Genomic DNA, 26,968 nt, shown 5'->3' on the forward strand with positions numbered 1-26,968 from the left:
ACATCTACTTAAACGTAAGGCAGATACGCTAGGTAATAGATGGGCAGAAGTAGTGATATCTGCAACATATTCTTCCTACGCTAGGGGGGTTACTACAATTATACATAAAGGGACACATTTTCTTCTGCACCAATCAATAGTTGACCCAAATGGCAGATACGTCATACGAGTCCTGAGAGGGACCAAAATTGGCATCATTAACCGAACACTGATGACCCTGCCTTTTACACGCACCTCTGGGATCGGATTCGTGCCTTGCCAGATTTGAAATTGATATGGGGTGGGGACATGAAGGTTGCGCTGGATGCTAAGTTGGACCATTCCCAGAACACTACGGAGCGGCACATAAGGGCTGCCTCCACTATTCTGAAAGGCATGGAGGAATTTGGTATGCTGGATATATGGCGAGCCCACATCCCGACAACTCAAGATAGCACCCACTCCTCTACAGCAAATAATAGTTGGGCGAGACTGGATTACTGGCTACTCACGAGTCATGCTTCCACGTGGGCTATAGATCTAACATCTCCCAAAAACACTGACCACAAGCCTGTCCTACTGGCATTACAAATCCCGACTTGCATACCTCTTCCATTTATATGGCGATTTAATGCAACTGCACTCCTTGACCCCATACATAAAGACAATACAAAAGGCGATAAAAGATCACTTCGCTGACAATACAAAATCAGTAGACAGCGCAGGTACCCTATGGGAGGCCTTTAAGGCCACACTGAGAGGAATTTGCATCAGTGCGAATGCCGGTATCCTGAAGGATATAAGAACACAACTGAAGATAGGTGAGGACCGCATAAGGAATCTAGAAGCAGAATACGACACATCTCACTGTACTATCACCCTCAGTGACATCCGGGAAGAACTAAATAGATACAATGCGCTGGCGGAGAACGAAATAAAATACATTTCCCAGCGCCAGGTAGCATGCAGATTGGGGGAGGGTGGCAGGCCAGGCAGGGTGCTAGCCCATAGAGTGCGTGCGGAACGCAAGCAGCAAACATTCACCCAGATAGAGGATAACAGCGGGCAGATGCATTATGACACTTAGGGTATACTTCACACGTTCGTAGAAACATACAGGGATTTTTATAGGTCACAGACCATGGCACAAACGGTCGATGTTTTAGAATATATTGAAGATATCGCCCTGGTGTGGCTTTCTGACACGCATCGGGAATACCTTGCTAAACCTATATCGGAGGAGGACGTATTGTTGGCAATCAAATCTCTCCCTAACGGTAAATCGCCTGGTCCTGACGGGTACACTGCGGAATTCTACAAAGCATTTCCAGACCTACTAATTCCACCGTTACTGGAGATGTATGATGAAGCCTATCACAGCAAACTTCTCTCCCCCCCCCCACGTTGCGTGAAGCGCTCATTGTAGCCCTACTAAAACCAGATAAAAGCCCAGACAAGGCGGAATCGTACAGACCTCTATCATTGATAAACAGATGCAAAGATACTGGCAACAATTCTTGCCACGAGAATGCAGCCACTCATGCCAACGATAGTTTTGCCTGACCAATCCGGGTTTATACCAGCGCGTTCCACAGCACCGAACCTACGCACTATATTTGCTCTACTACATCAGCTGAATCCGGAGCTGCAAGCCGTGGCTGTACTCCTGGATGCAGCCAAGGCCTTAGTCTGTCGAGTGGCATTATCTGTTTGAAATATTACGAGCGATAGGCTTACCACCCAGACTCATTGATTGGATCGCCCTACTATATAACAAACCGACTGCCCGGATCAAGGTAAATAGGCATATATCAAACACACTGGAAATACAACGTGGTACCAGACAGGGCTGCCAGTTATCCCCCATACTTTTCTCCATTGCATTGGAACCTCTAGCTTGTAAAATACGTCAGAAATATGCGCATGCGGCATTGGGATTCAGTCAGAGACCCATTATCATATCATTATACGCAGATGACATGGTGCTATACCTGCGTAACCCAGAAGAAAGTCTATCACCAATACTGCGGGAGTATATAAAATATGGTCGCTTCTCGGGTCTACTAATTAACTGGAGTAAGTCGGCCGTAATGCCACTAACAGCAAACACTAAAGCGCCACAAATGGAGTTTCTCCTTGTCTGGCATGACGACCCGATCAAATATCTAGGGATCTGGGTGCACCGCGATGCGGAATTAGTCCTGAGATACAATTATGGAGCCACAATAGACCGCATAGAAACAAACAACAAGATGGATCGCATTGCCTTTATCACTAGCTGATAGAATATCATTAATGAAGAGGATACTGTTACCCAAACTTCTAGATCTTTTCATTAACATACCAATAAAACCACCCATCTTTAAACGGATACGATCTAATTTCAGCAGGTTGATATGGGCCGGGAGGCGGGCCCGCATCGGTCTTAACACCATGTCTCTTCCATATGAATCTGGAGGTTTCGAGGTCTCGGATGACCATATATACTATCTATGTGCACAAGCACAATACGCACATTATTGGTATCACCCGGTGAGATATTTACCACACTTAGCGGTGGAAGAAGGTGATGCTGAACCAATACCACTATCTAGCATAGTCACGCACACCTATCATTGCGAGAAATAAACAGTGCGGACGACATCGGAAGCTTGGCACAGCATTAGCCAAAAGGCAGGTAAAACCCAGATATATACCCCAAATATGCCACTGGCTCATCACCCTGCACTATCAGTCACACAGGAAAAAAATAGCATGAAGATCCTAGAAGAAATAGGGATAACAAGGATGGGTGATCTGTACCAAGACAGCCTTTTCATCTCTCTAGATGACTTGTCTTCTATCAGCAATCAGACTTTGCTATTCAGATCCATTTATCACAGACTGAGGGCAGCCATAAAGGAGCTATACCCTACATTTCCAGTGGAGCACCCAGCGCTGAAGCCGTTGCAGACGTTCATAGCCACGCCCACACATACTAACATTATCTCAAGACTATACAAGCTAGTTCAAACCGAAATTGGGACACAAACGCATAAGGCCCGGGATAACTGGAACAAACTTTTAGACTCCCCCCCCCCCCCCCTAACGGATGCAGATTGGGCGTCATGCTGTACCCTAATCACGCTCCTTACACCCAATGGTAATCTCCGCATTATTCACTACAAATATATTCATCATGCCTACTACACTCCAGCCACATTACATAAATATGGGCTGCGGGATGATGCATGATGTAGGAGGTGTGGTGCGGACCGGGTGGACTTCGCACAACTAGCATGGAATTGTGATAAGAAAAACATATTGGGAGCTTGTGACTCATCATTTGGGTACGTTGTCCTCCTATACATTGGTATGCACACCCCAGTTATGTGTATTGGGGTTGAATATACGGGTGAAATCGAAGAAAAAGAAGTTAACTGCTATACTGCTGCTCCTGGCAAAACGTAGGGTGGCTATGAACTGGGACAGTAAACTAACCCCCACTTTGGCGAATTGGATACAAGATGCTACATACTGCAGAGACAATTTTATAGTATATGCTGGTGAACGGCCGATTATGTCAAAGCCATCAGATATTTGGGAGCCTTTTACGGTATACCTGCGTGATCACCCTAACTTACTCCAAGAGAACAGCTGACTTGGCTATTGTATGTATGATATCTCTGCCACTGACTGCTCCACTGTGCGTTACTGGGTAAAGTGTTCTATAGACCCTTATAATGTACTATTTCTGTAAAAATGTCCTGGATGTGACGACTAATGTAAGTTTCTCAGAAAATTCAATAAAAAAAATAAAAAAAACTGCCATTGCTTACATTGGCAAAGTCGAGTTAAGTTTTAAAACATCCATTCCAGTCTTCATTGGCAGACTGGGAGCCATTGTAGAAAGCTGGCTCTGTTGTATACTATACTAAAGTAAGGTACAGTGTGCACAGAGACTAGTGGATCCCCAAAGGGAGGCAGAGGTACAAGTAGATAATAAGTTACTCTATTTGTGGTAGTGTGGGCTCAGAGGGTGCTGTTAAGCATTTATTGTACACACTCAGGCAAGTAATTATTTCACACACAAAGACTGAACTCTGACCAATTTGTTTTTTATACAAACATTGAGCTGTATTTTATTTCTAGAACCAAGCCAGGCCTGATACAGGTAAGTGTAATAGTACTTTGCCCGAATAATGCACTTAAATACAATTTGAATGCCATTGGATCGGTTACAGGTAAGTCACTTGTTCATAAACAGTTGGAAGAACAAATGTTACTTACCTGTAAACTGTGGTTCTCCAGTATTGATGTCTTTCATAGATTCACATGCTTGAATATTCCCCGAAGTGGGAGTCCCACGGTATATAAAAAGCAATAAGTCATGTATATACATAAACATACATAACCACATAATAGCATATATATATCCAAATAAACTTTATATACATTTCAGAACTAACATATCAAGTGAAAATACCATAGGACAGTATTGACACATAGGAAAGCATTGAGAAAAAGAATCACTTTACTGACATATGAAATGAAAAGGAGTTTTATAGAGCGCGGCTGATGCCCAGGGGCGTCCAAGCGCTAAACATAGAAGATAGTACCTCATAACGCAGTGGCAACGGGAGTGATTAGTCAGCGAAAGAGGAATGTTTTGAGCTTTTTCCGGAAAGAAAGCAGATTAGGGTCGCATCTGAGCTGTACAGGGAGAGAGTTCCAAAGTTTGGCCACGTTGTAAGAAAAGGACCTGCCTCCTGCTCTTGATCTCCTGATCCTGGGAGCTTCAGCTAGAAATGCATTAGCAGAGCGGAGTTGTTTACTAGGTTGATATGGGGCAAGAAGACAGTGGTTAATCTTTGGACCAGTATTCCAAAATGCCTGATGAGATGCAGAGGGCTTTGAATTTAATTCTATCCCTCACAGGGAGCCAGTGAAGCTTCTTCAGTCCCGACTCCACTGATGCTTTGCGAGGGAGCTGAAGCAGAAGGCGGGCAGCACAGTTCTGTATGCGCTGCAGTTTCTGCAAAACATTCTGGGGACCCTAGATATAAGGCATTACTAAAATCTAATCTAGATTGAATTAAGCCCTGTATTGCGACCTGCTTGGCTTCAAATGGTAGAAGCGGAAGAATTTTCCTCAATATTCTGATTATTCCAAAGCAGGTTGCAGAGATCTTAGTTGCTTGGGTGTTCAGAGTTAGAGTCGTCCAACCACACTCCCAGACTTTTTATGTTGGTTTTAGGGATGGGCACGGCACCCAAACTGGAGGGCCATAATAGGTCCAAAGTAGAGAGTGCTGGTGGTCCAAGTAACATGAGTTCGGTCTTATCACCGTTGAGTTTAAGGGACGAAGCTGTCATCCAGTTTTTGATTGCTTCCATGCAAGCAGTCAAATTGGCCTGAGCCGTGCCATGGTTCTCCTGTGCAAGGGAGACCACTAGCTGAGTGTCATCCGCATATGTAATGATCTTGATACCATATGGGTGGACAATCTCAGCCAGGGGTCTCATGTACACATTGAACAAGGCTGGGCTAAGTGACGAACCCTGCGGAACGCCACAAGCCAGGGGTTTGCTTGAGGAAAAGCAGTCTCCATCAAAAACCTGAAAGGTTCTTCCACACAAGAAGGATCTAAACCAGGCTAAAGCATTCCCTGAGACTCCCAGATCAAGGAGTCGGTCCAATAGGGTTTTGTGGCTTACTGTATCGAAGGCTGCACTTAGATCGAGGAGGATGACTGCCACTGATCCTCCCCGATCCAAGATCCGCCTAGTTTCCTCTGTTACGGCCAACAAGGCCGTTCCTGTCCCATGTTTAGGACGAAACCCCGTCTGGGAGATATCCAGTAGCTTGTTATTCTCGAGAAATGCAGTCAGATGGGAATTGATGTATTTTTCCAGAATTTTACTTGCCCAAGGTTACAAGGAGATGGGACGGTAATTGCTATAGTCCGTAGGGTCGAGGGTAGGCTTTTTCAGCAGTGCCCTTACCATGGCTTGTTTCCATGTAGGTGGAACGCTGCAGGTGATTAAGGAGGAGTTAAGCAGCTCTAACAGGGTGGGGAGAATGATTTGACTGACCAAAACCATAGTGTGAGGGGGGGCAGGGTCACGTGGGGAACCAGATTTCACTTGCTGTATAAGAGTCTCTAGTATGTCTTGTTTGATCAAAGGAAAATGATCCAAGATTATACGTGCAGATTGGGCCTCTTCCAAGATAGGAGACAGATTCTTGGGAAGGGGTTCTTGGTCAGAGACTACAAATGAGGAATACATTTTGTTGAATTTCTGGTAGAAAAATTCCGCTAACTCATTACAGCGGGAAAGAGTATTGTCACTGGGGATCACAGGTGAAGGGAGTTTAGTAAGATTTTTAACGATGTGAAAAATCTCACTAGGTTTTGATCGGGCCTTCATAATTTTATCACCAATAGGAGGCTTGGCTAGATTGAATTTTTAATTTATAGGCTCTGATGGCCTCTGTAAGCGATTTCATCTATAATGGCTTAACCCAACCGCCATTTCCTTTCGAGCTTTCTGCAATGCAGTTTCAAGACTCTTAGCTCTTCAGTATACCATGGAGCTGTTTCTCGTGCCCTCTTTAGACTAATTTCTTTCACAGGAAGCACCAAGTCAAGCGAGCCACATATCCAGTTGTTGAATTCCCTGTTATCCACTGACACATTCTGTGAAAGAGAGGGTCTATTTGCTGTCAGATGATTAATCCATAGATCCAAGGGGAGTTTAGACCAATTTCTCGACTTACATGGCTTGGGAATGAACGAGACAGATTTAGCTACCGACCAAAGAAAGGGGATTAAAAAATGATCCGTCCATGGTAGGTGGATAAGGGGCTCTATCTTAAGTTCCGTACCATTACTGAATATCGGGTCCAACAGGTGTCCTTTGATATGTGTTGGGGCCGGAACGAATTGTACCAGCTGAACTGCAGCCAAACTTGCTATCAGTTCTGCAGCTACATTGTCTGACTTATTATCAAAATGGATATTAAGATCCCCCAATAGGGTGAAAATGGAGGAAGACGTCGACACTTCAGCTACATAGGAAGGTAGTGTTATGTGAAATTGATTCAAGGGTCCTGGGGGTCGGTAGATAAGAATCCATGAGAAGCAGTTGTTGGGAGAAAATTTAATAGAGAAAGAAACTTTCACAATCTGGAATAGATTCTGAGGAACATAGGCATGAGTATTGCGCCTTGTAAATTATCGCCAGCCCCCCGCCTCTTCCCTGAGCACGATCTTTACGTGTGATCTGATAGCCAGGGGGAAGTGATTGTACTAGGTCGGGGTCGGATTCTGGCATTAGCCAAGTTTCTGTTAAGAAAATGGCGTCGGGTGCAAGATCCTCCAACAGTAAGGAGATTTCCGTAGCGTGTCTTGGAAGGGACCTACTGTTTAAAAGAGGCATTGTAAAAATTTTAGGGGCGTCTTCCTTTGGCGCGGGTTTAAGGTTTGCGCTACAAATCTGACAGATAGTGGGTAAATCAAGTGGGTAAAGGACATGGCGACAGTTAGTTTCAACGGGGGGTCGAAGGCTATGCAGGGTACCTGAACTGTAGGTCTGTCCCCGGATCGAGCAACGGCCAGGGATTATGGCCCCGGTCGGCCGCGGACGGGCGCAGACGGGCGCAGACGGGCGCAGACGGGCGCAGACGGGCGCAGACGGGCGCAGACGGGCGCAGACGGGCTGCGCAGTCGACGAGTAGTGCACATAATATAGTAGAGGAGGGAGGGGCCAAACGACTATGCCGTGATCCCAACTCTACCCCCAATATGGCAGAGGCGTTGTCCCAATCCGAGGGACGAGGGCCGATTAAAGTAGGGGAGAGGTGAGTGGCAGGGAGGAGGGAATTGGGCAGATTGTGCAAAAATAGCAAGCGTTGTGCAAAAATAGCAAGCGTTGTGCAAATGGGCAATCAACTTTGTCACCACACGTATACACACACGCATAAAATCACAGTTTTAAAACAAGTTAAAAGCACTGTCCACACGCACCTAATCTCCCGGCTTCCGCCTCAGGAGGTTCCTATCAATGTCGTTTTATAGTCCAAACTCCAGCCAATCAGGCGCAAGCACCCTTTAGAACCTTCTCCTCAGAGGCTCAGGTCCTCAGATTTTCGTAGCAATAGAGTAACAAAAGAGCCGAAGGAGGAGAAGAGAGCCTCTGAGGGGAGGAGGGTGGGTCGCATGTGAATCTATGAAAGACACCAATACTGGAGAACCACAGTTTACAGGTAAGTAACATTTGTTCTTCTCCAGTATTTGGGGTGTCTTTCATAGATTCACATGCTGGAATAGAATAGTGAGCAGTAAGCAGCAGCCTTGGACAAGGCCGTAATAATATTGCCTGAAATACGATGACAATGTATTTAATACGCCATAAAGAATTCCCAAGGAGGAGGGAAGTAGCAGAGGCTCACCTTATTTAAACAGATTCCGTAGAACCGCTTGTCCCACAGCCGTGTCCACTTCATTAATCGATTCCAGGCAGTGGTGCTTCGTGAACGTGTGCTTGCTGGACCACGTAGCTGCCCAGCAAATCTGGTGGATGGGTACACCAGCGAACAGGGCAGTGGAAGATGACATGGCTCTTGTTGAATGAGCCCTTACTCCATAAGAAAGAGGCTTGCCAGCCCTTTGATGGCAAAAGGAGATTGCTGAAGAAACCCAACGGGCAATCGTGGGTTTGGTAACCGACTGTCCTTTACAAGTGCGTCTGTAGGCCACAAACAGCTGATCCGATTTGCGGAAGGATTGTGTTTTGCTAATGCAAAATTTCAGACATCTCTTTAAGTCCAGAGAGTGTAAACTCTGCTCCGCCGGGGACTGCGAATGCGGGAAAAAGGTCTTTAAGATTACTGGTACATTGAGATGGAAATCGGATGGCACTTTAGGCATGAAAGCCGGATTAGTGCGGAGAATAACGCAGTCCGATCTGAATTGAAGAAACGGAGGTTGTATTGTAAAGGCGTGGATGTCACTGACTCTGCGGGAGGAAGTTAGAGCAAGGAGGAGGGCCACTTTCCAAGTTAAGAATTTGAAATCGGCCGAGTGGATTGGCTCAAAGGGCGCCTTCATGAGCTGAGCCAATACAATGTTTAGATGCCACGTGGATGCCGAATGGGCGGGAACATTCGGAGGAGACCCTTGAAAAATTGTTGTATTACTCTAGATGAATAGAGAGAGGACGAGCCATCCTTTCGAAAGCGAGATATTGCTGCAAGAAAGACCTTTAAGGTAGAGTGTGACAGTCCGGACTGTGGTAACTGCAGGAAGAACGGCAGAATGTGTTCAGGGGAGGCGTGCACTGGATGTATGTAAGCGGACGCACACCAAAGACAAAATCGCTTCCACTTTAGCTTATAAGTCTTCACTGTGGAGGGCGCCCTTGCCTTAGCTAACACCTCCCTACAGGCTGGTGGAATGTTCAAATGAGCAAATTCAAGGTGCTCAGGTTCCAAGCTGACAAGCTGAGTGAACTGGGATTCGGATGGCATATCCGTCCTTCGTTCATTGTTAGAAGGTCCGGCCTCGGAGAAGGACGGGTTCGCATTGGGAGAGGAGGAGCAACTCCGAGAACCATGCCTGCCGAGGCCACTGTGGAGCTATGAGGAGTATCTGGCACGGTTGTTGCCGCATCTTCCGCAACACTCGAGGAATCAGAGTGATCGGCGGAAAAGCGTACGCAATATCCTGTACCAATTTATCGAAAGGGCATTTCCGCATGATCCTTTGTGGGGAAACCAGCTTGCGTAGGACTGGCATTTGGAATTCTGAGGGGTTGCAAACAGGTCGATACTCGGGCGACCCCAAAGGCCGAAGACAAAGTCTAGAGACGGCTGATGCAACTCCCACTCGTGGGTCGATGACGTTGACCGACGTATTGGAAATGCCGGGCAGATGGACTGCCTGGAGCGTAATCCGATGGGCTATGGCCCAACTCCAAATCCTCTGAGCCAGACGGGAAAGCAGCGGAGATCTTGTCCCGCCCTGCTTGTTCAGGTAGTGCATGCAGGTGGTGTTGTCCGTCTGAATGAGGACCAACTCCCCTTGGAGCTGGAGGCGGAAGGACTTCAACGCCAAGAAAATGGCCATCAGCTCCAATCTGTTGATGTGCCAGAAACTTAAGTTTGACAGATAAATCTTGAAGATGTCCGCCCCAGCCTTCCATGGATGCGTCCGTGGTAAGAACGAGCTCTGGGGCCGTTAGAAAAGATGTTCCTGCTGCGATGTTGGAAGGATGGGTCCACCAATGCAGCGCCTGAGACATGAAGGGTGTTACCACGAGTTGGTCGTTGAAGGAACCGGAGACCTGACGCCACTGCTTGTCCAATTCCTCCTGAATGGCACGACTCCTCAGTCTGCAATGTGGGATCAAAGCGATACATGAGGACGCCATCCCCAGAAAAGACTTTAATGTGCGGACTGAAGCTGACTGTTTTGCTGCGATGGAGCTTGCAAGCTGTCTAATTCGTGCTTGACGTTCCGCAGAGGCAAAGGCCATAGCCGTGTTTGTATCGATGGTCGCGCCGAGAAAGGTCTTGCACAGAGCTGGTGTAAGCTGAGACTTTTGCAAGTTGATCGACAAGCCCAGAGACTGAAACAGATTGAGACAGCGCTGAGTATCGAGGGCCGCTTGGTGGGAGGATTGGGATTTGATGAGACAATCGTCCAAGTACGGGTATATTTGTATGCCCGTCAGTCTCAAATGAGCCACCACCGGAGCCAGGATCTTTGTGAAGACCCGTGGAGCGGAGGCCGAAGGGCAGAACCTTGAATTGGAAATCCCTGTGGCACACACGAAAACGTAAGTACTTCCTGTGGCGTGGAATTATGGGCACATGGAAATAAGCATCCTGAAGGTCGATTGTTGTCATGAAATCGCCCTGAGAGAATTATTGAAGGATGTCCTTTAGCGTGAGCATGCGGAATGATTGGTCCTTGAGAAATTTGTTGAGCGACCTTAGGTCGAGGATGGTGCGCCACTCCCCCGATTTCTTTAGTACGAGGAAAAATCGGGAATAGAACCCCAATCCTTTTTGTGATTTCGGAACCACTTCGATGGCCCCTTTTTTTTAACATTATCTGAATCTGATTGAAAAGTTCTTTGAGGTGAGCGGGAGGAGGCCCGGATGGAGCGGTGCGTGGGGGGACCTTCACAAACTCTAGGGTATGGCCCCTTGAAACAATGTCCAGAACCCAGCAGTCCGAAGTAATTGAGGACCAAGTTGAAAAGAACTGGGAGATTCGTCCTCCAACGGGAGAGAGGGGAAAACTTGAAAGAGGGGTCGTTTGATGTAAGCAGTCATTGTTTCTTGGAAGAATTTCCCTTGTAATTTGACTTTCCTCTAAAAGATTTGCCAGACTGCTGTCTGTAAGATTGTTGTTGCTGTGAGGAATAACGTTGTTGTCCTTGGTTGTAGGAGCGGTACTGGGAAGAGGAGCCACGAAAGGAAGAGGAGGTGCCGCGGCCGCGCGCACCCCGAAATGGCTGCTTCCGGAACTGAAGAGTACAGAGGGAGCGAGCAGTCTCCGTATCCTTCTTGATGGCTTGCAAAGCGTCCTCCACATGCTGGCCGAATAAAGATTCTCCGTCATACGGCATGTCCAGAATCTTGGCCTGTACCTCCTGACGGAACGAGGTGGAACGAAGCCAACCCTGTCGTCTTAAAACAGCCGCTCCAGCCAATTGACGAAGTCCCATAGAGGCAATGTCAACGGAGCAGTCGATTTCGGAGGATGCCCTCTCACCCTCTTGCAGGATCTTTAGAGCTTCCGCTCTAGAATCTTCCGGGATAAGCTTAACCAAAGCCGCCATGTCCGACCACATGTCGATAGTAACGACCGAGGATGGCCAAAGAGTTTGCTGCCCGGACTGTTGTTGAAGCCATAGTTGAGAACTTCTTGCCAATGGCATCCAGGCGGCGGCCGTCATGATCCGGAGGTGACTAGAGTGGAGACGATGGATTTTTGGAGCGACGTTGCGCCGCCTGGGTAATCACCGAGTCTGGCTTAGGCTGGGACACTAAGCAAGCTGGGGAAGAGTCCGGGGCCTTGTACTTTTTCTCCAGTCGCGGGAGGACAGCCGGGATGGAGTTAGGCATTTATCAGTTTAATGCCCTCGTTCCAGATAAAGTCAATAATAGGCACGGCTCGTACCTACTTCTGCGGCTGGGACTTGAAGTCGTACAGAAAGCAGTCCTCCTCCCTAACCATCATGGGAAGGTGAAAGCGTTGAGCTGCCCTGTCCATCAGTTGATGGAATCCTGATATGTCGACTGGTGGTGAATTAATTGGCGATGTTGGAGGGGATGCTGGCGAATTAACTTAGAGTCGTCATCAGGAAGCTCTCCCTCCTCAGTATCCAGATTGTCCACCACCTCCTCTGTTGCAGGAGGAACCAATGCAGGTGTGGATGGTGTCGGCATTGTTTGCATCACAGGGGTAGACGGAACAGCCGATGGCGTCTCACGTGGAGAGCTATGATACGAAGCTGGAAACCGCCGAATATAATCTTCCAACATGAATTGAAGGTTGGAGATGAGCGACAATGTAAGCTCCGCCATGGGAACTTGTGCAGGGGGATGTTGCTCCTGCTCCCGACAGTAGTAGTCTTGCGCATAATCATCCTCTTCGAAATCTAGGCATTTTATGTGAAGCTCAGAAGGACTACGAGCATCTCGAAAAGAGGACTGAACATCGTCAGAGTCCGAAACCTCCTCAGCACCCGTGGGGAATAGCTGATGAGATGGCCGAGTGACTGGTGGCAGCATAATAGAGTCCAGCGCAGCCTGGCACCGCTGCAACAAGGAGGTGTCCACCGATACTGGCGCTGATGTAGACATTGGCACCAAAGGCATCGTTGCAAAATTTGACACCTCCATCGTCGAGATTATCGTCGACGAAGTCGCCGTCGATGAAGTAGTCGTCGAGAAAGCTGACGTTGACGAGGCTGCTGTCGTGCCGTCGACGAGGGTGCCGACGACGAAGCCCGTGTCGACAAGACTGCCGTCGACGAGCCCGCCGTCGACTACGATGCTGTGAGCGTCGACGGTGATGACTTCTTTTTGATTATCGTCGACGAAGCCTTAGACGTCGACGGAAGTGCCAACTTCCTATTCGTCGACGAAGAAGATAGCGGAATAGTCGACGAAATGGTCTTCAGAGAAACACACCACTGTCGACGGTGAAGACGTCGACGAAGTAGTCGTCGACGATGAAGGAAATCTGCTCGACACCATCGTCATCGACGAGGTTGATGAAGTGGCAGATCTCGTCGACAGAGGGGCCGTCGACGGGCCAGTCTACGGTTTTGCGTGTTTTTGACTGGAAACATGCGCTGACGGAGTCAGAGACGCCTGAGAGCTAAGTCTCGGGGGCGCTGGCGTGGTAACAGACTTGGCCTGTAGACACTTCCTCCAGATAAAGTCTCTTCTTTTTCAGAAAGGGAGACGGCAAGACCTGAATACTACCATGCTTGGAGGAGACTCCTGTTCGAATAGAGGCTACACTCTCCACCTCAGAAAGGGGGTTATGTGTATCCTTTAATTTTTTAAGCCATAATAAAAGGTGACCCTCCCTGTCCTTCAAAGTCTTTTGAGAGAAGGTTCTACAGATTTTACAGTTGGGCACCTTATGGTCAGGGTAAAGACAATAAATACATTTGTCATGAGGGTCCTCAGAAAAGAGCCTTAACTTCCCACAAGATGAACAGGGACGGAAAAGAGACTTCTTACTTGAAGACATGATGAGAAAAACAAACCAGAGCAAAGAACTGAGCAGAGCTCAGGGAGACTCCCTTCACACGACGTGCGGAAGAAAATCTGAGGACCTGAGCCTCTGAGGAGAAGGTTCTAGAGGGTGCTTGCGCCTGATTGGCTGGAGTTTGGACTATAAAACGACATTGATTTGTCAGTAAAGTGATTCTTTTTCTCAATGCTTTCCTATGTGTCAATACTATCCTATGGTATTTTCACTGGATATGTTAGTTCTGAAATGTATATAAAGTTTATTTGGATATATATATGCTATTATGTGGTTATGTATGTTTATGTATATACATGACACTTATTGCTTTTTATATACCGTGGGACTCCCACTTCGACGACGGGGAATATTCAAGCATGTGAATCTATGAAAGACACCCCAAATACTGGAGAATTACTTTTCAGTTACTAATGAAATTACTTTAAGTTACTTTTCAGATTCCTTTTCAAGTAAGTTTTTCTATTCAGTGTGATCTGCCTAGATAGCACACTGGGACATTTCCTAGATAAAAGGTGAGTAAACCCGTTTTTGTACGCATACAGTTTAAGGTTTCATACAATTTTCCAACTCCACATTTTTCACAGAAAAGCAGTCAATGCAATCCTATGGGAGGAAATGAACATATCAGTTTACCAGTAAGTACTTCGTTTTGGCAGTTGGTTTTCTGGGGTTAGAATAAGGTTTACCCCAGGGTCAAGGATGCACCCTCAGTGGCACTACGGCGGCTGGGTGCAGAGTGCTAAGACTCAATGTTTTCCAATGGGGGTCTCGGGTTGATGGCTGCTCACAAGCAAGACACAAGGTTGTGGGAGCAAAGAAGCTGGAATTAAGCTCAGGGCATAGGGGGTTCAAGTTAGCACCCAAAGTGCACCCACAGCTCAACGGGGCGGTCGGGTGCAGGGTGCTGTTTTGGCGTCGGGTGCCCTGTTGCTTTCTATGGGGATTTTTTGGTTGCAAAAAAAAACCAAAAAACACTGCAGGCTAGAGGAAGAAGCATCTGGTGCAGGGGTGTCTTGGCGTCAGATTCTTCTTACCGGCTCCGGTTGCGGTCAGGAAGGATACTCCAGAAAGGGACTGCAGGTGTCAGGAGACTAGGCAGGTCAGGGATCACCAGGTCAGGCTCACCGGGGAGACCTCCTCGTGGTGTTTGGCTACTCGTACCTGGGTCATGGGCTTTGGGGGCAGAGTGGTGCAGACTCGTAGATGTAGCCGAAGCCAGAGTGCTGGTGAGTAAATCCGGTGCTCATGGGAGGTAGTCTGGTTGGGGAACGCAGGGTAGGTCCTCCGGGTTCTGGGGGGGTTGCTGGCTGCAGGACACACCGGGATTTTGCTGGAGCAGGTTGAGGTCTGGACAGGCCAGTAGGGCTGGGGCCAAGTCAGTTGGTGTCCTCATCTTTCAGCACAGCTCTTCGGTCCTTCTGGTTTCTTCTTGTATGAGGAGGCAAGGTTCAGGGTTGTTTCAGGTAGGTAAAGTTTGAAACCAATGGGTCCAGTGGGAGGGGGGGCATAAGCCTCACTGGTTGGCTGGGTCCCCCACATCTTCAAGATGGCATGGTCTGAGGTGTGCCTCGCTTCCCCAACCTGAGAGGTGGGGCTGGCAAAAGTGGATACACCTATCCTATCTTGGTTTTCCTGCCGAGTCTCCAGCCCAAAGTGAGGGTAAGAACCGGTGGGGCACAATAGTTGGGGGGGTGGGTGGGGGGGGGGGGGGGGGGGAGGAGGGTGTTGATGTTATGTTCGGCGAATTTAAAAAAAGAAAACTTTGTGCTCCCATTTAGGGACCGGACTCTAAGAATATACGTGGTGGGCGGCATTCATGAATAGAGTTATTGTATTCTGGTATGTATAAGACTGCGATACCCGGCCTTCGGGATGTGGGAAACGCTGAGAGTCACAATGATTATTAGATACAAAGTAGCCGGCCCTCAGGGTTGTAGGCGAGTAGATGTGTGGGGCCAGTTGCTGGGAGCAGCAAATGGCTTGGGCAGCTCACAAAGGCGGTAATCTTTTAAGCTTCCCCTTTGTGGATCCTGCCCATCCTAGGGAGGAGGTTTGGCACCTCTTCCCAGGATCTGCTTTGTTTCAGGTCCCCGAGAGCAGGAGGCTCTCGACCTAAGGGGCCAGAAACATGTCTGGTGGTGGCAGCTGGCGAGCAGCCACTCATTCAGGACACTAGTCATTTTTCAGAGGGCATCTCTAAGATGCCCTCTGAGTGCATTTTTCTTTAAATCCCACACTGGCAGTGTGGGTTTAATGTGCTGAGAAGTTTGATAATCAAACTTTGCAGTTTTCAGTAAAGCCATTAGAGCTGTAGAGTTCATAATGTCAAAGTCCCAGACCATATACTCTTTACGGCTGTACTGTACTTACAATGCCAAAGAATAGACTTAGGCACTGTAGGAGTCCAGTGGTCATGCCCCTGTACCCTCACCAACGGTATTGAGCACCCTGCTAGAGGGGTGGCTTACCAATACATAGGCAGTGGGTTGCAGGCATGGCACAGGTATGTGTGCCAGGAAGACTTCACTTTTGTTATTTACTTCTCTGCAATAATTGAATTGTTCACCTCTACCGTGATTCTGCCACAAGATAGTTGGTTATACCATTATCTGGATACTCTTTCGGATCCCATAACCCTAGTTGGCTCATCCCCTTTCATTTATGTTTAAGTAACGTCTTGTGATAGCCTTTGGCATACCAACAGGTATGTGGGTTTACCAACTTTTAATTCTAAATCAAGGTGAGAATCCATCCTAAGCTCTTTGCAATTTGTGCATTTATACAAGTATTTTATTTCTTGACAGTTTGGATCTCCCCTTAAATTCTGGCATTTTTGCCCAACACACCTCCTTCGTGTACATTGTGGAGATCCATTGAGGTGATTGTTTAGCCTCTTATAATATGGTCTTTCCACTCAGTTTTCTGACTTATTTCATCATTTCTGGAATTCTTGGGTTTTTGGTTTCCTTATACAGTGTTTTTAATCACCATTTCTGACCTTTTTGTCACACATTCGGTGCTGAGCATAATTTTAAATTATTTATTGTAAACCCATGTATACATTTAATTTTTGTAGAAAAGAAAGTGAACGCTCTATTTGAAGTCTCTCTCCTGAAGATGACGCGAAAAGTACCCGTGGGACAAAACGCTGTTGACGCTTAAAACGTGGCCTAAATAAGAGGACACAATTGTGATATTGTGTATTTGTTGTTTTGTATTGTTTCTCTGTCACCGTTTGTTCAGTTTACACTTGTCAGTGATCACACTTTAATCATTGTTTGTGTAACTGTATGAGCGCCATCAACATTGTTCTTTTTTTGTTTAATTGAACCTACATTAAATATTATCCTTTGAGATAATTGTAGTACATAGTTAGTGAAATTTAGTCAGCACTGGTTTTTCACATTCTATTGCTCAATTTCCTTCTGTCTATATTTTATTGTAGTTTGGTATTTTAGCTCATGAACCACTGTTTGGAATACAAAGAATAGACTTCGGCACTTTAGGAGTACAGGGGTCATAGCCCTGTACCCTCACCAACGGTATAGAGCACCCTGCTAGAGGGGTGGCTTAGCAATACATAGGCAGTGGGTTGCAGGCATAGCACAGGTTTGTGTGCCATGTAGACTTCACTTTTCTCTGCACCAAAACACGCAGCCTTCAACGGCAGGGTCTGTGTTAGGGTACAGGGCCTCTAAGGGTGGCACAATATGTGCTGCCGCCATCAGAGGCCTTCCCTGGTCATAGAGTGCTTGGCACCTTACTCATGTGTCCAGGAAGGTGCCAATTTGGGAGTACAAAGTACAGTTTTAGTGAAAGAACATAGACTGGGTACCTGGTTAGCAGGAACCCAGGGCACACTTGGTCAAAGAGCACCAACATCAGGCAAAAAGTGGGAGCAACCATGCAAAAAACAGGCACTTTCCCACAGCCATGTTTTACCTTTACCCGCTCAGGGAGGCACAAGTGCTGCAGCCTTTTAGGGGACACTAACGTGCAGGCCCTGGATACCCCTTATGTACTAGGGAGTTACAAATTAGACTATGCCAATTGGGTATAAGACAATCAACCAAGTACCTTTTTAAGTGTCAGAGCACATGAAGCAAATCCTGATAAGCAGGACTCAAGGCATCTAAGAGCTATTACACCAGTGCCTAGCAGTCAAAATGAAAAGGGGGGGAGCGGGTGAAACTTGCAAACCTCCTGATCCCTGGGCACACAGACTTCAGAAGCTCCTGCAGAGCCTGATTGTGCCAACTGGCTTGGTCCACCAGTAGGATGCAGGAGACCAAGAAGCCAAGAAGTCTTAAAGCCACTCTCACTGAGACCCAAGTGCCTAATGCCAAGTCTGGACTGGTCCTATGATCAGTCAAGGCCATTTTGGACAGGTTCACCGCCTCTGCTGCTACTGCTGTTCTCGCTCCCTCTCCTTGGTCCTCACTCTCCTGGGACACTGCTCTCTCAATATGTGCCTCATGTCCTTTGGTATCTTTATGCCACTTGTAATCCTTGGTCCTGCTTAATCCATTCTTTCTCAAATTTGATGCCTGTGCCGACTACTCCTTTGTCCCACATTTGTGCCTCTGGGCCTTTCCTCCCAGTTTCCAGCCTCTTGTGTCATTTTTTTACTCCTTTACGACTCTCTGCCCAGTCTTTAGCCCACTTCTGCTGATCTGCTCTCCTTTTTGTTGCCACTCCCACGTGCTTCCCTCACCCCCCTCTCCTGCACCTCTTCCAGCCTCTCCACTCCTTACCTGCTCTCCTGCAAGTAACATTCCCACACCTGCCAGCCCTGCGCTCCACCCCTCTCCCAGGACTTAATGGCCACTGAGCAGCAGGCGTATAAAGGCAAGCCCGTATGAGACCATCCCCGCCTGAACCGTGTACAGCGCCCCAGCCCTGGTCCAATCGGCCCACATCGATACACTGCAGCATTCCTTTGCTACTAGGTTGCCAATTCACACACCACTGCAGGACCCTTCACATGCACCCATTGCCAACTCACCTGCAGCAGCACACACAACCACCATGCTCCAAAACCACCTCTACGCACCCGCACAGATGCCACACAACACCAAACCAGCACCCCAACAACCACTCACATGCACTCTTACAGCACTGCTCATTCAGCAAACACGCCACCAAGATCTAGGACCTACTACGCAAGAACGTGCCGGACCTACTCTTCCTCACAGAAATCGGCCTCAACCCCGCTTCAGCACCAGACATCGCGGTGGCCATTCCTTCGGGCTACAAGATCGTATAGTAGGATTGCCTTCACAAGCAGGAAGGATGACTCAATCATCCGCAAGGACACTGTCAAATGTACCACATCCACAGACATCAATACTCCTTCATGGAATACACACTTCAGACTACAAACATACAGCTTCACCCTGGAAGGTGCACTTGCATACTGACCAAGAACCAACTTCAACAACCTCATCACAGACTTCATCGCTCCCCTCACCATTAATTCCAAGGACTTTGTGCTACTCAGCGACCTCTACTTCCACCATGAGGACACAGACCCTGCCCCAGAGCCCTCAAAAGCCTGGTCAACATTGAACTCAACCAGTTCCTCACTAACCCAACACATACTCTGGACCCAATCTTCGCCACTAGCAACAGGATCACATACAACTCCACCTCACTGCTCATATGGACGGACCACTCCATCATACATTTCGACATCAGCATACTGGAAGTCAACCTACCCACCAGCATCAACCTACCCAACCAGATCTGGAGCAAAGTAACAGGCAAACTGAAAGCAGACCAACCAAACACCACCAAGTACCTCGATATTGCAATCACTAACTTCAACAAACGGATCAAGAACTGTGCAGACTCGTGCCCATCAAAAACACAGAAATAACCAAACAAGCTACCTGGTATGCAAATTACCTCTGGGAAGCCAAACACTACTGAAATTAGCTGGAAAGAAAATAGAGATACAACCACAATGCAGATGCCAGAACTACTTACAAAGCTGCACTCCAACATTACCACCAACTCCTGCGAGACACCAAAAGGGCACTTATTGAACACAAAGCGGTGACCTCCAACTGCTGAATGGAGATCTCAATAGTGAAAGAGTTTACCCGCTCTGATGCCTCAGCCAACACCTTCATCCCATCACAGAAACTCAACTGTTCTATTTGGCAGTAGAAGTTAGATTAGATCTACAGCATCTTTGACCAAAAATCGTAACCCAAAGAACTCCTCGCCAACCTGGTCATGAATGGCCAGAATGGAAACCTGACAATGGAAAACTCACTGAAGACAAGGAAGCTATCATGAAAACTACACACTCCGGGGCCCCAAAAGACCCATGCCCTCCCACATCTTCAGCATGGGACGACCACTAATCAGCAACACTCACCCACAATCAACAACTCCATCAAATCCAACAACTCTAAATCCAACACCTTCCCAGTTACCTAAAAACATTCTACAGTCAATGCCCTCCTCAAAAAACAGACCCCAGTGAGCTGAGTAACTTCTGATCCATCTCTGATCTTAGCCTACTATAGCAACCACAGCACAGAAACAGCACTCACTGCGGACAGCCGACATCTGCACAATACTTGACCATTGAGAAACTGTAGCTCTTATCCTTCCTCACCACTACCTTGAATACAGTCTCCCACCATACTCTTGTCAGAAGACTTCAAAACAGCCATCCAAGGTCGGGCCTTCATCTGGATAAGCTTCTTACTTACAGGAAGAACACAGCTAGCCAGACTACCACCCTACACATGTGAATCTAAGGATCCGATCTGCGGCATCCCCCAGGGTTCACTCAGCCCAACCCTGTTCAACATTTACATGACACTGCTCACCAACATCAGATTCCAAGGTATTATATCTCACGCCGATGACACCCAACTCATACTTTCTCTGGCAGACAAGTTTACCACCACCAGAACCAACTTCTCCAACTGCATGATCAAAGTAGTAGACTGGATGAGATCTGGCTGAAACTCAACTCAGACAAGACAGAAGAGCTGATCTTCGGAAGCAAGAACTCTACATGGGTGGCAAGCAGAACTTGGATCCACATTAACCAACCACATCAGAAATCTGGGACTCATCCTGGGTGAAAAGTTCAACATGACAGTACAGGTCAATGCAATCAGCTGCTCCAGTTCTCACATTCTCCACATGTGCAATATTTTCGAATGGCTACCCCTGGGCACCAGACGCACTATTATCATAAGCCTCATCACAAGCAGATAAGACTACAGCAATGCACTCTATGTTGGTATTTCCAACAGCAAGCTCCGGATCAAAGTCAGAAGGTGGTGAAAGAAAGGAACAGATGGCAATGCACAGAGGTGGTTGGTATAAGAGGCCCTAACAAAGTCAGGGTTGGAAAAGAGTAGAACAAAACATCACCTACAGGCATGCAAGGGATTTGCTGAGAAACATCTGAATCCAGTCTAGCACCTGGGGGATATTCACAATGTGAGGAATCTGCAGTTAGCGGTACCCATCAGAAATACATCAAGTTTGTGCAAATGCATACATTGGTAAGAGGGGGCAACAGCTAGAGGCCTTTACTAATTATCTCATAGGAGGTCTTTTATGTAATATGAATTAAACCATACTGTTGGATAAATATACATCCATGCCAATTTCAACACATTCAATGCCCATTATATGATCATTTAATGGGATGCAGAATAATGCCAGGCAAACATTACTGAACTTTAATAAAGTAAATACTAACCTGAGAAGAGAGTAAGAGTCTCCTTGGACACAGAAGGTGGCTTTAAGTCTAGCTCGCAAATGCTAAACTCGCATGTTAGAGGCAAGTGACAGAGGTACCTGTGACGCCGTCTTACTTCCTGTGGGAGTTGAAAAACACATTCCTGATCAATCTCGTTTCCACTGAAAGTGCTCACATTTCTTCAATTAAGGTATACTGGAACCCAGCATCTAAACCCTACACCTCCCAAACCCCATTTTAAAGATTCGGTATTCAAGTATGGAATGATCGTAAAGTCCTTCATGCAGACCAAGTATTTTCCAGTGTTCAGCAAAGAAGGAAGTTACTTATAAACAGCTTCCCATTATGGGAACATTTACTTCATTTAACATTGAAAAAAATGTTATCACAAGCAAAATCCTGTTACTCAAAAGAAACCCTTACCATACATGCAGGCCCAATCGAATGGCAGGAATGAAATAGAATTTTGAAAAGCTTTGAACTTTAATTGACCATGCTGTAGCCATTTAGATGGAAAAGCATGGCCAGGCATCTGGATTTATGCACACAAACTGCTATTGTTCCAAGGCCAGCCCCTGCCGTTGCAGAGGTTACACCTCAAACAGCTTTAGAACTCATATCTGCAATTTAATATTGTCTGAGAAAACATTCCTACTCAGCTTCAAGTGGACCACAGTGGGTGGTTTACAGTGATGGAAATCCATAACTACTAAGACACTTTTGTTCTCTACCCCAGATCACTTATGGATATTTCAGTTCTATCCAATGTTCATGACTATCATAATACTAAAGCCAAAAGGCATGATCTTAATGGAATAAGTTGAAGTATGATTATTGGTGAGTAGGTCAAAGACCCCCACCAGAACGCTTGACCCACTTTACATCTATTCTGGAATCTGAATCAATGCACAAGTGCTTTTCAATAGTGTTCATTGAACATTTCTGAGATGTAACGAGAGGCAGCTCTTCTTTGGCTGAATGAGCCTTAAGGCCATCTGAAAGAGACGGATTTACTTTCTAGTATAACAGGAGACTATACAACAAGCTATGAATGTTTAGATGTCATTCCTGTGCCCATGGGACTGCAATTGACAGTCAATTTCCAGTTAATGCGGTTTTGACATTTAATGCTCGAAGAGCTTTTCCTGCCAGGAGAATGTGACGGAGTAAAACTTCAATGCTACAAAGTACAGTGGTTTATATGGAAGTCTGAAAAAATGTAAGTAGTAACTTGGTTAGGTTTGTAAAACTACATACAAAAAGTGAGATGTTCCGTGAAATTGGGCTGAAGAGTAAACCGTCTCTAGGCAGAACGTCGGTCTATCTTCTTGAAGCAAGGGAAATTAAGAGGACACCAGGGCCTTGCCCCTGTGGTGCTCAGAGCTTTAGGGATAGGGTCCGTAAGAGAATCCTTAGTATCAGGTCCAGTGCAATCATGCCCTTACCTACATGGATGTGTCACTTGTGTTGTGGACATCAGTGCATAGATCGGTAGCCCTACTACATGCATCTGTAATGCCCAAGAGGGCCACGCATTCAGATTAGAGTACTCCAGTAGCAAAAGTCCTGAGGAATGAATGCCAATGACCCATGAGGGCACGAAGGCAGAAACATGTCAACCACCTTCCAATTGTGGACTTTTGGGATTATAAATTCCCACAAGTCCCTTTTCTGTTTTTAACCTTACAGTGGTTAGCGCGAGTTAAAAAATACTCTTCAAATCCTAGCTGCAGGTAATTTTAACCACTTACAATGGCCTGATCGAAAATTAAAAACTCTGGCGGCCAAGATAACAGACTTCGGGTGTAAGGTCGAAAGAGCAGTAAACTCGCCACTCAATCTCCACGCACGAAGACGAACAGCTGACAGCTTTGGGTGCAGAACCTTGCACGGTTGCTGGGACAGAAGATCCTCAGAAAGAGGCAGCCTGATCAGAGGACTCGTGCTCATGATCAACAGCTCAGGATACTAGACTGTGCCCAATACAGAGCCACACACTTAACTCAAGCCCGGTCGTTCCTGATTTATTTGGGACTCTGGGCAGGAGTGGTTTTGGCAGGAAGGCATACAGGAGGCCTGAGCTCCACTTGAGCCAAAAGCTTCTTAGAGCAAGAGCCACCTTGGAAACGTCAATGTGCAAAACTGCTGCCATTGCACGTTTGAGGAGAACAGATTTAATCAAGGCATTCCCCATTCTTCGAAGAGACCTTGCGCTACCTCCCAATGGAGGCACCGTTCATGATCCAGTCGGCATTAACAGCCGAGTTAGTCTGCACTGGCTTTCAAAGAGCTCACCAAATGTTGAACCACCAGGGATATGCCCCGATGTTCCAGCCATGTCCAGATGGACAGAGCCTCTTGACAAAGCATCTACAACCCCACCAGCCGTATGTTGCAGTGCCACATGGCAGTAGTGTGAACTCCTGAACTAGCCTTTCACTGTTTGAAGGAAGTCCTTCAATGCCAGTCAGATCGCTTGGCGCTCCAACAGGCTGATGTGTAGTCCGGCTTCCGCCGGAGACTAGAATAATTTGATCACTGCTCACAGATGGCTGCCCCAACCCAGAAGTGATGAATCGGTCACCATCAGCTCTAGTTGGGGGAAGGGAGAGGGGTCTGTCATCGACACAAATGTGGTTCATTAGCCACCACTACAGGTCTTTTGCTGCTCCCTCTGAGATCCGGACCAAGTCGTAGAGATTCCCCTCTTGCTGTGCCCACTGCAACTTCAGGTCCCACTGTAGAGCTTTTATATGCCAGCAGGCATGTGTCACAAGAAGGATGCAGGAGGCAATAAGGCCCAACAGCCTCAGTCAGTATCATCGAAACCCAGGATATAGGCTGAAACACTGGTATCATAGCCTGAATATCATAGGCTTGCCGCTCGGTAGGATAGACCCGAAACTGCACTATATCCAGAACAGCTCCGATTAAAGGGATCATCTGAGATGGACTCGGGTGTGACTTCAGCAAATTGATACTGAACCCCAGCAAGTGCAGGTAGTTCGCTGAAGTCTGGAGGTGGGAGATAACTGCCAGGAACGAGACCACTTTCAAAATCACTGAGGCAGGAAAAGATTGGAACCCTTAAACTCTGCAAATGAGATTCAACCACTCCCATCACTTTGTGAACGCCTGAGGGAATACTGGTAAGGCTAAAGGGGAGCACTGCACACAGTGCGCTTGCCCAAGGTGGGCAGGACAGGGATGTGAAAATGAGCATCATTCAATTCAAACATTATTTCTCCTGCGCCCAGACCACACAGGACTTGTGTAAGCGTGAGCATTTTGAATTTCAGTGAATGACTGCTGATCGATCACATTGTAAAGATTTTTGTTTTCTTAGCAGCCTCAATTATATTTGCTAAGTAGCTGCTGCTGTTGGAATAATGTCCATCTTGCACAACATGAATGTGAGGGCAGTAACTCCCTGTAGGCTTCTCTTTGGTCAAAGCCACATCTACCATCAAACTAGGCAGCTTTTAACTGTTCAGTCTGATAATGTACTGTTTTTACAAGATAGAGCGGTCTTAAGGCAGAAGGGACTCCTATGGCACTGGAATCAGACAAGCTAGCATAGAAGAGTCCCTGTAAAAAAGATTTATTGCCACTAAAGAGAACTTCACAAAAGTTATTGTGGATTAGGCAAAAAAAAAAATTAAAGTGCAAAACAATTGAAATAGACAATAAAAGTTGCACTCTACAAGTTTGAATGGTAGTGATTTGACAAAAGGGAGCTTTTTAAAGAGGAATAGATGGGCAGGGGAGTGTTCATGAATCCAATCTCGGGTGGAGAAACAGACTGCCTAGCTGTGCCCCCTGGGACTGCAGAGGTTAAAGTTTAGTGCCTTAAAGTGTTTAGAGCGTATCAGCCTATTCATTTTCAAGCTTGCTTTTTCAAACTATGGAGCACTGTAAGAGGCTAATACCTTGTGAAAAATCAATATGGCCATCTTAAAGAATGGGGAAAACTTTTTTAAAGCCAAAAAAACATTTCTAGCATAGTGTTCTAGGATCCCATTTGTGAGTATAGATCAAGATGAACAGTAAATACACTATGAGAACATTAAACACCATCCCACCCTTAAAGCTGCAATGAGCCAACTGCACAAAGCATACCCTTTGCCCCAAACTAAAACCCAATGTTATTTTAAAGCATCAAACACTGCTGTATACATGGGAAAGCTTCAAATGACATAACAGAAAGCCCACTTGCAACCAGTGGAATATTGGAGATTAATCTTGACATTACTAACCTCCGACATAGAAAATCCATCTATTTCCACCACTGCAGCTGTGATCTTCTCTGGACATTTCTCCAAGCTTCCATACTCTCGGACCAAGCAACGAACATTTACTGGATGAAGATACATGTGCTGTCCATCCTCCGCTGTAAAAATGTATTATGTAGATATCACAAGACCAAACTGAATTAGTCCATTCATAATACACCCAATGCAGATTCAAAACCCTCAATCATGTCATAATAGTGATAACACTTTCTCCTACCATACCTAAACGACTGACATTAACCAGGGACCTCTAACCTTAATCAAATGTGTTGTGTTTGGGAAAATCGAAGTATCGCCTCAGCTAGAGTTGCTGCTTAAACACATTGGAATACCAGACAAACTTGAACAAGTTACTTTTCGATAACACCTTATCTGGTAAAGTCAATCTAGACGCAGATTCCGGACCTTTGAATTTCCCCAGGTGTCAGACTGGCTCTAGAAGATTTTTCATGAGAAGTACCCCTGCGTGCTGGTAGGTGGCGTTGACTGGCTCTGGCTGGCAACATTAGACACGTCTGAAGTGATGTTTGCTTCACCTATATAGACGCCAGTTACTTTACACGACTTTCCATGCCAGAAGCGCAGAGCCATGAAGTGCATTGACACTGATGTGCCCAAACTAGAGCCCTGAAAGGGATCATGCTTGACCCTAGAAATCTGTCCCAAGAGCAGGGAGGATGGGTGGGTTGGTAAGGAATCTGCAGCTAGATATTGTGCCTACCAGATAAGGCGTTACCAAAGGTAAGTAACTTGTTTATCTGAGATTTCTAGCCGCAAATTCCTTACCTTTGAATAGATATCCAAAGATACCTTGGTGGGTCTCGGCACAAATTTAAATTAAGCACCCAAGAGCCAAAATGCCCATCCCTGCTGACCAGACTGTCCAGGCAGTAATGCTTGATATAAGTGTGCAGGGAAGTCCACATTGCTGCCTGGCAGATGTCCAGGACTGGGACTCCACGTGCTAACGCAGTGGTTGCAGCTTTGGCTCTGGTGGAATGAGCCTGTAAGCCTTCAGGAAGCTGCTTGGCCAATACGTAGCAGATCTTCATGCAGAGAATGACCAGAGGTGGTCCTTTTCTGCACAGCCCGACCTTTCTTCGCCCCAACCATACCACACGAAGAGTTGGTTGTCTACCTGGAACTCTTGTGTGCAGGCAAGATAGAATGAGAATGCTCTT

General features: G+C 46.6%; 1 protein-coding gene across 1 annotated transcript in view; it reads right to left on the minus strand.

Annotated features, from left to right (window-relative positions):
- RNF10 (ring finger protein 10) overlaps positions 1-26,968 on the minus strand; it is a 268,519-nt gene that overhangs the window by 123,376 nt on the left and 118,175 nt on the right. The window contains exons 10-11 of the mRNA XM_085636400.1: positions 25,752-25,885; positions 21,496-21,613 (exon numbers count right to left, since the gene is read on the minus strand). Of these exons, the coding sequence (XP_085492526.1) occupies positions 21,496-21,613; positions 25,752-25,885 (252 nt within the window). The remainder of the gene's footprint in view (positions 1-21,495; positions 21,614-25,751; positions 25,886-26,968) is intronic.

Source organism: Triturus cristatus, chromosome 11 (assembly GCF_964204655.1).
Source record: "Triturus cristatus chromosome 11, aTriCri1.1, whole genome shotgun sequence".
Lineage (NCBI taxonomy): Eukaryota > Metazoa > Chordata > Amphibia > Caudata > Salamandridae > Triturus > Triturus cristatus.